The sequence below is a fragment of the Mya arenaria genome, chromosome 2, assembly GCF_026914265.1.
Source record: "Mya arenaria isolate MELC-2E11 chromosome 2, ASM2691426v1".
Classification (NCBI taxonomy): Eukaryota; Metazoa; Mollusca; class Bivalvia; order Myida; family Myidae; genus Mya; species Mya arenaria.
In genome coordinates, this window is record NC_069123.1 from 15485364 (window position 1) to 15495231 (window position 9868).

At 34.0% G+C, this 9868-nt stretch overlaps 1 protein-coding gene across 1 annotated transcript; it reads left to right on the forward strand.

Moving 5' to 3' along the window:
- Positions 1 to 2711: 2711 nt before the first annotated feature.
- On the forward strand, positions 2712 to 8418 carry LOC128213536 (RYamide receptor-like). Its single transcript, XM_052919329.1, has 3 exons — positions 2712 to 3476; positions 6002 to 6310; positions 8317 to 8418. The coding sequence occupies exons 1-3, from the start codon at positions 2712 to 2714 to the stop codon at positions 8416 to 8418; spliced, it is 1176 nt and encodes a 391-aa protein (XP_052775289.1).
- Positions 8419 to 9868: the final 1450 nt, after the last annotated feature.

Consider the following 9868-nt stretch of genomic DNA (forward strand, 5'->3'; position numbering starts at 1 on the left):
TAATAATTAAGATGATAATGTTTTACAAAAGAATCCATCTACCCCACTCATGATCGAATTATCTTCTAGAAAATAAGCCTAAAAAAGGGTCGGTCAATGGATTCTAATCGATTTGCACCATCAGTGAGAGAGACAATCTTTTAACAGATAATCGCTTCGAGTAAAAATGTTTAGTAATGGATATAGCTTGCTAACAAATTGATGTTGTGTATCTGCTCTCAAGGGAAGATATGACTTGTTTGTAATAACAACAATTTAAGACGCCTACCACAGTTGTTAAGTTGGTTTTAAATCAATATTATCGTAGACATTTGTACTCGCAAAGGCAGTGCTTGAATTCATCCATTAACAGCGACAATTTGTCTTGCGCTCTGTCGTGTTACGGACGTTCTTCTATTAACCGTGTTTCATATAAATGGGTGTTAGGACCTTACATACATAACTGCAGCATTAACTGTGATTTTGAAAGCATATTTGATTAATTGTTTTACGCACTTGAAACATGAAGCATGTATATTTCGATGGAGCGAAATAATGAATAAATAATTCAAGACAATTATCTAGACGTTCACAGTAGTTTAGAAGATATTGACTTATCTGATAAATTAGGATAGATAACAAAACTATTTTGAATAAACAGGACTTAACAAGCTATAACTTCTTAACTGTTTGAAAATCAACCAATCAAGAACGCCGGTATAAGCAATTAGCAAATTATAATAAAACGGATTGGTGTTTAAGAATGTTGTACGTTTTCTTTGTAACAATTGCTTTATATTTTATTGCGTATAACGTATTTGGTAAGTAAACGTATGCAATATTAAATAATATGTGAATCATAAAGTAATGCAAGGTTTGTATATATTTTTATGTTAACAGCATTTGGTATTTTGTTTATGAAATAGAACACAACGAAGATGTTTTGAAAACAAATATTGTACCATCTTTTAAACCAACCGGTTTGTTTCCACTTTTTTGTTGAACAATAAGCATTTCTTTCAGAGATTTCAAAATAAAATGCAGGCATTATAATTATTTAAATTTAAATTTATCCATCTTTAATCGAAAAATGTGATTACTATACATATAAATGTTATCTCCTATTTATCGACTATAATGTTGTTTATATGCATATTTCTGACTGCTATACTGGTTAAACTACGTTATAACAACATTATAATAACATTAACGGTTCGAATATCAAATAAATTAATTTCCATTCAAACGAAATAAATATGTATATGGAGATACATTTCATATTGTCCGTAAGCAAACATTGTGATTTGTGTCTGATGATATCTGATTGCGTTTTCCCTTAGGAGATCCTAATGATTGGTCGAGGAAAACTATTTATGTACTGATTAGGATGCCAAGATGTCTTGCATATTATGGAATTTATACCAATTGCATGTCATGTCTCCCTTCAACTGAATCCGTCTGAACCATTTGAATAAGATTTCGCTCTATGAATATAATGCTTTATGTATTACCGGAATGCCAATACGTCTTGCTGCGAAACATACACCCATTTCATGTCGTGTCTCTCCTCGAATTCGTCTGAAGGATTTGGATAAGACTTCTCTTTTTGTAACATGAAAGCTGTCTAAATAGAATGTAAATAATGTTTAGAGTGGTTTAAGTATGTATAACATTTTTCAACAAATCACGCTGGATCATTTACAACAGACGCGCTTTATTAATTGTATTCACTGAAGAAATGCTCTCTTAAATGCATGAATAAATCTTCTGTTTGTACTTGGTTCAAGCAATTTGTGCAGATACCATTCAATCCCTGTATTTGCTATCATAAACTCTTTGGTAGAGAGACATTGTTTATTGAATTGAGTTCCACACACAGCAATTGAACAGTCAACCGAATCACACTTTCCCTTATATGTGTCCAGGCAGTTGTTCATTGTATTACAAAAACATTATTGCATGCCTATTTATCCTATTAAAACTTTATTAAAGCTGAATTCAAGTATTCCCTTGAACAGTCATGAGCAATTCTACCATATTTTGGCTTACTTTGAATCAGATTTATGTCTTTGTTTTACGGTAAATCGTATGATACAAGACAGAAAATATCTTAATAGTAGGTCTTTCTAGAGTAATGTTTACAGGTCTTGTAGCGGTGAATTTGCAAATGCGTAATATATAAGCGCTGAAAAAGTATATGTATAGTCGGAGAATAATTTGCAGTAGCACCTTTTCAAATTTACTTGGACATCTGTAAACGACTATCTTCATAGTTTATGCTAGAATGTCCATTATTTATGTGCCAATTAAAGCTAGAACCTTGATGTGTACAATAATCCATGATTATCTTTTCAGGTAGAAGAACTCGGTGCCAAATAGCGCCGCTGTGCGCTGAATTGTAATGTGCTCTTGAAAATAATTGGATTTCACAAAAACACAAAGTGGGTTATTTTCATCGGAACAGAAGAACGAAGGGTCTTAATAAATCGCGGAATTATGCCACGCTTCTCAGATGCAGGCAAGAAGAAAAATGTCTGTTAGTGACTTCTCAAGGATTAATTTATCAACAAATGGCAGCAGAATTGCATTTAAAGTATGGCTTACTGTCCCAAACTGTGATTCTAAGCGCGCAGTAATGCGATTTTGTCACGGAACTCCTTGTTTTCATTTATCTGTGGATGATTGTTAGGTTTACTGTGTTCAAAGTCCGTCACCCTATAAAGTGAACTACAATGGATGTCAGCATTATGCGCGAAAACGGAGCATATAATATAACATCTGAAACAAAGACGAATGTGACAGAAATGAGTGCTGTAAAGGGTCCAATCGTTGTCCCAATGTACCAGCAAGCGATAATAATCACGATGTACAGCATAATCATATGTCTGTCGGTATTCGGAAATTCAATTGTGTGCTATATCGTATTTTCATCGCGTAAAATGAGGACAGTAATGAACTTCTTTATCGTCAGCCTGGCTTTGAGTGACATCCTTATGGCAGTGCTCTGTATTCCATTGACGTTTATAGCAAATCTTATTATAAACTCTTGGCCCTTCGGCGAAACAATGTGTCCAATTGTCTCCTTTATTCAAGTGGTAACAGTATTTATGAGCTCATTAACACTCGTAGCCATAAGCCTTGACAGGTACTGGGCAATTGTTCACCCTTTGAGACGAAAAATGTCTAAGCGTCAAGCCTGCATTGTGATTTCCGTCATCTGGTTATTGTCCCTAGTAATACCTTTGCCGACAGCTATAAAGGCAAGGGTCCACCAGTACGTGAACGATTCAAATGCTCCCTTCTTTTGCGAGGAATTATGGGAAAATGTTACAGGGCAGTCCATTTACAACGTATTGCTACTACTTTTACAGTATTTTATTCCACTTGCAATCCTCGTGTTTGCTTACGGAAGAATTATCCGCGTGTTGTGGATCGTAAAGACTCCCGGAGAAGCTGTAAATGACCGGGACAAAAGAATTGCTACATCCAAGAAAAAGGTAATTGAATTAGCAGAAAATCTGACTGTAACCCCTTTTTAGTTGTTATTTTTTTAATGTACGTCTCTAAGAACTAGTCAGTTCCAAGCACCATAATTATAAATTAATCAGGTTTTGTTTTTTGTAAGGAAACTGTGTATTAAACATTGACGTTAGTAAATTTTAGATCTTATTAAATCAAATAAATAAGATGAAAGAATTTCAATTTAAATTTACGAATTTAAAAACGGGAAAAAACAGTCATTCATAATAAAATGTGCCGTTGTGCACTAACTCGTAGATAGCACATGTTGTTTTAATTTTAAATAGGTATTGAAACCCCAAACGGTTTCTTGCTGTTTTCATCGACCGTGCCAAATCGGTTACCATATCATATATTTTAGACTGCTTAATGATTGTTGGCTGGTAGCGTTGTGTCTTGCTTTGTGTTTTGACCTTGTGTATTTAAAAAAGAGATTGGTTTAATTTAGGGCTACAATGCTGGTCCTTGTAGTTTCCATTGAAAAGTATTGAAGAACATTCATAAATATGTCTTGTATGGTAGCAGACACATAGTATTTTCAGTGTGTTCACACTACTTATATAGCATTCAAATTGCCGAATATATTTTAAAAAAAAATCATTCTTTTTGCGACAATGCGTCATGTGTTATAATAAAACTTACATTCGTTTCCATATAATACAAACAATTGTGCAAAAACTAATAATGGACGAGTGTTACAATAGACAATAAAGACAGATTAAAAAGATGTATAAACAATGAGTATTGATACTTGATAAGAGTTTCAAAGACACTGTAATTTAAGCAAATATCATTGTTAAAAGGCATATGGTTAGCGCTATTCCAATGTCATTGCAGACGCTGTTAAAACAGTTCCCCCTTCTGAACAATAGCAGTAAGACATTGTAATGAACTTTTAATGTAATACAAAACGTTGATTTGTGTTTTCCTGTTTCCCCTTATAAAGCTCAAATCCTAATCTAAACAAAGTATACCAGTTAAAATAGTCCATCAATTTGTCTGAGCATTTTCCTAGCAATTGACACGAAAATCAAATACAAACGACATAAGATGAAACAGAGTATGTATATACGTAGTGCGAAAAGTTTTCTAAACATTTTCACTTATTTCATGCAAGTCATACATTTTATAGCCAGGCCCACATCCAACAAGAAAAATAACAAACAAAGTTATTTGCATTAAGTTTAGTGTAAATCAGGTTGAACAGTTAAGTGGATGTTTTTTTTAATCAACAACAGCTACTCATTAGATAACAACGTTAGAAAAGTACAAAGTAAACCCTTATCAAGGAGACGTTTACCTTGAAGCTCGGGAAATACAGTTTACTGATCACCTACTTTGCGTCTTGTCGATATATCAATGCTTTTTGGAAAAATTGGCCAATAGAATCAGCAGGCAGAACTGACATTGAAAACAGCCGCCTTGGTTTAATATATTGACAATACTAGTTATTGCAATGCTGGTGGCGTCCATTAGCCTCGGCTTAAGCAGCATTTTTTATTCAGTTGACTCAAAGAAACATGAGATTAATTAAAGTTCTTATACATACAAGGAAAGGGGAATATGGAGCGTACTAATTTGAAACTTTCCTCTTACCATACGGTTATCCATCTTTTTGGAATTTAGGACAAGAGATTCCCAAACCAACCAGCGATGATATATTTCGCCATTAAAGCTTCAGCATTGTCTGATGTCTGTTCCGCTAACATAAAACTTATGTTGGATCTCAGCATAATATGTTTCCCATATTGTGACTTGTTAGATATCACCTCTGAAACCAAGCTGTATTCTTTCGTTCGACTATTGATATATCAATGTACTCTGAACAAGTACAAGAGCATATCAATAAGACGTGTACATATTCAAAACTTAATCAAACATATTACAGGATAGCTGATATCCAGTTCCGGTTTATCTTTAAGATATATAAGCGTTGAATGTATACAGAGAACATATCCTACTACAATTTATTGAAACAAACCATTTTATATTTGTTTTTATATTTTACTTCTTCGTTAAAGTAATAATTATACTTTATCCTTGAAGTTCGTGAAATTGCCTTCGATGAATTCATTTTTTACATAGGTAGTGCCTTACTACCCTCTTCTTTTCAGTTACGTTAAAAGAATGTATTATTATATTTCAAATGACTTAACATGAGCTTATTACTTTTGCGAGATAAAATTCGTCTGTCAAATAGTCGAAATGTTCTTTCAAAATAATTTGTTAGTCCAGACAGCCAATCAACTGATGTAATAACATACATAAGTTATTCAAAAGCATTTACAAATCTGCGTTTTACCATATCTTTTACATCCGGTTGCTTAAATAATTACCATAATGAAATGCTCTGTTTGTATATTGTTTACTTTCTTTGATGTTTTGTGCGTACAGCTATTCCAAAACTCCAGTCTCATTTCCTGACATTATCAGTAATCAAGATTTGATGATTTGTGCATACTTTATTTTACAAACCAATAACCATTTTCTTCTATCTTTTCAGATCATCAAGATGATGATAGTGGTTGTGATTATATATGCTATTTGCTGGCTTCCTCACCATGTTATCACCATAGCTGGCGACATCAACATTACGTTCTACAATCTTCAAGGAATGAACATTGTCTGGACGGCGTCTCATTGGCTCGCCATGTCCACTTGCATGTACAATCCGTTTATCTATTGCTGGATGAACGCTAAGTTCCGGAACGGGTTTATTAAAGTGTTCAGATGTGTAACGTGTGGATTGACAAAACCTCGGCGTGGAATTGAGATGCAACACATGAGTTATCATCATAGTGGTGCTTTATCGGTAGGGAATAGTTTTACCACACCGCATAGAAGTTCGTCGTCAAATTCCGAGTATACATGTCTTAATGGGAAATGTAGCGCAATAACCGTGTCTAGAGATTGTAGACATCAAAAAGTGCGCTTTTGCTAATAAAGACAGGCTTACTTGTTAACGTATGCTTTCCGATTGGTTTTGATTATTGTTTAGCGGTAGTTAACGGACAGCGCCTCTCGCATTGATTGTTGTCTGAACATAACAGCGACGTCTACGTCTTTCTTGCTATGTGTGATTCAGTTGCAATGGTTTTGGATGGCTGCAGCTTCATTGGGTTTTTTTTCATTATTTTGACTGCTTTGTGATTAGTTTTGAAAAGCAATTAAAAGTTACCAATACACATTTGTTTTTAAACTGGAAATATTCATAGGCAATACAAGGCTGTGTTCTTTTTCATAGTTTTTTAAACAACGAATAGCCTTGGATTTCTTTAAAAAGTAGCTAAAATACAATACATTTTATCAAGTTTTTGGCGCAAAATTTATAACAGCTTAGAAATCATAGCTTTTTTCATGGTGATACTTTGCCTTAAGTTATACCTTATTGATGTATGTAATGTTGATTTATAAATCCATGTTACATTTATAATTTCTAGTGTGCCCGCAAGTTTTGAAAAAAGTTAGGTATGTCGGTTGTCTGACAAAATTGTCAAATATTAAGCTCGCTGTATGGGTATATCATTTAGAGTTCCTTAACATCTAACTGAATGACTTAAGTACTCTAGCTATAAAACAATGATATGACGCTATACTTATGGGATAAATAAAGCATCAATCGCGCTTATGCTACGTTTGACTTCGTAAATGAATGTTTATTTTAACTAGCAAATATGCCATCGTTTTTTGTTCAGCAGTCATTTGAATTAAAACATGATGTCATAGATTATCAGTAATTATTCCATAAATATTGACCAAACAATAAAAAAAGTCTGAATCAGTTACAATCAACTACATATACTTCGATTGAAGCATATCAATGTTTATTTATTTTTTATCTCAGGAAATGGCTGTAGCGGTCGTTAACCACACCAAAAATCAAATAATTGAACCAAATTCACGATCACGCGAAAAACGCTTTAATATCTGCCAACATTTGATGAACTTTAATGATAATTTATCGTCTACTTATCCGAAAAAAAATCCAGAATACCACTCATATTGTTTATATCAAACCAGCGTATGTAAAATGTAAATTTACTTCCTAAGCATGCCAAGATAGCGATTTGTTGCGAGATAATATTGTTATTATGTTTGTGTTTCTGGATATCTGAAACCCTCTTGTAAATGCGGTGTCGACAGATATTAAACAATAGAATGATTTTTTTTGTGCGGCAGAAGTTTTATCAACCGAGTATGTCAAAACACGAACTTCAAAACTTACATCTTCTTTGTTTTACTATTTTAAGGACGTACTTTTCCGGGAAATTTGAGGGAAATTGCAAGAATATGCTATAATTTCAAAACACAAAGTTACTTTTTCCAAAAATGATATCAATGATATGATGTAAAGCACTATAAATGAACAAAATTCATCGGTAGCCGCTAAAGGAAACAACATTTGGTAAACAATCATTTGACTTGCAAAACACTGTAAATTTGGTTGCGAACATTATCTGACAATATACGAAACTAAATGTGTTATTTCTTTTATTAAACAATGTTAACTTCATGTACAAGTTTGGTTGCCTTTCATTTAGTAAATATCCCATTTCAGGGCAAAACAAGCTAGCCCAAATCATGACGTCAAAAGAGACAACACATATATTAAAGTCCATCAAAATATCGTCATTTGTATTATGGTATTTTGGGCATTCCTTAGTGAGCTAATTTGTTTTCTGATATCATAAACATGAAGTTAAATGTATAAGTGGTACGGGAGCCTATTCATCAAATGATGTTCGTTTTACGGTCATTTGATATTTCTGTTCATCTATAACGTGAATGTTGAAACATATCATACTGTATTTATTTCAGCCATATATAGCGTGTCGCGTGCCCTCAGGACTATATGGACGTGGGAAGTTACAGGTTCGCGATCTACGATACGAGTGGTCTGACATCGATGGAACAATATAAAAATATGATACATACAAAGTGATTTTTTAAACTAAATATTTTATGTTTGTATTTTCGTTGTTTATTTCATCATGTTTACATTGTAACAAAATAAGAACGCAATCATGAAATGTTATTTGTACAATTAGCTTGAACTTTATCTTTCAATTTGGAGAATAACGATATCTGTAATAGGTCAGTAGCTCATTTAAATTTGTATTATGCCTTAATAAGAATATGCTTTTCGATGGGTTATACAGATTTATGATTGAGATATACTTGCCTTATCTCTGTTTTTAAACATTGAAACAGAAAAATATCATTTTAAAATGAATCACTGCTGTAACATGTTGGCTCATTTGCTCTCCGAATTTAACGTCAGTGTGCAAATAGGTGAGACAAAATATCACTGATGTCATATCCAGAATGATTTGAACCTTTTTAATTTGCTCGAGCAAGTAAGTGCTATCACCCACCAACCTGTCTAATTTGATCAGGATACTTGCAGCATTTGCTCACCAAACTTACCAAACAGTTCGAGCGGCTACTGGAAATCAATGTTCATCAACCTATCCAATTTGTTAAGCGGGTTTGTGGCAACCTATGCTCACCAACCTACCCAATTTGTGTAAGCAGGTTAGTGGCAACCTATGCTCACCAACCATCCCAATTTGTTTGAGCAGATTAGTGGCAACCGATGCTAACCAACCAACCCAATTTGTTTGAGCAGATTAGTGGCAACCGATGCTCACCAACCAACCCAATTTGTTTGAGCAGATTAGTGGCAACCTATGCTCACCAACCATCCCAATTTGTGAGCAGATTAGTGGAAATCTATGCTCACCAACCATCCCAATTTGTTTGAGCAGATTAGTGGCAACCTATGCTCACCAACCATCCCAATTTGTTTGAGCAGATTAGTGGCAACCTATGCTCACCAACCATCCCAATTTGTTTGAGCAGATTAGTGGCAACCTATGCTCACCAACCATCCCAATTTGTTTGAGCAGATTAGTGGCAACCGATGCTCACCAACCAACTCAATTTGTTTGAGCAGATTAGTGGCAACCGATGCTCACCAACCATCCCAATTTGTTTGAGCAGATTAGTGGCAACCGATGCTCACCAACCAACCCAATTTGTTTGAGCAGATTAGTGGCAACCTATGCTCACCAACCATCCCAATTTGTTTGAGCAGAATAGTGGAAATCTATGCTTACCAACCAACCAAATTTGCTCCAGCAGGCTAGTGGCAACACATTTTTTTACTGTTAAAGGAATAACCTTTATTTCAATCAACAGTTATGTAGATTTATCTGGTACATGTCATAAATCATTGTTATATGAACAAACACACGAACTCATGATATTTTTTTCTTTATAACAAACACGAACTCATGACATATTAGTATAGCTGAAAGGCATTGGGAAGGATATTATAATTATTTGTTCATCGTTAATGTATTTTTTT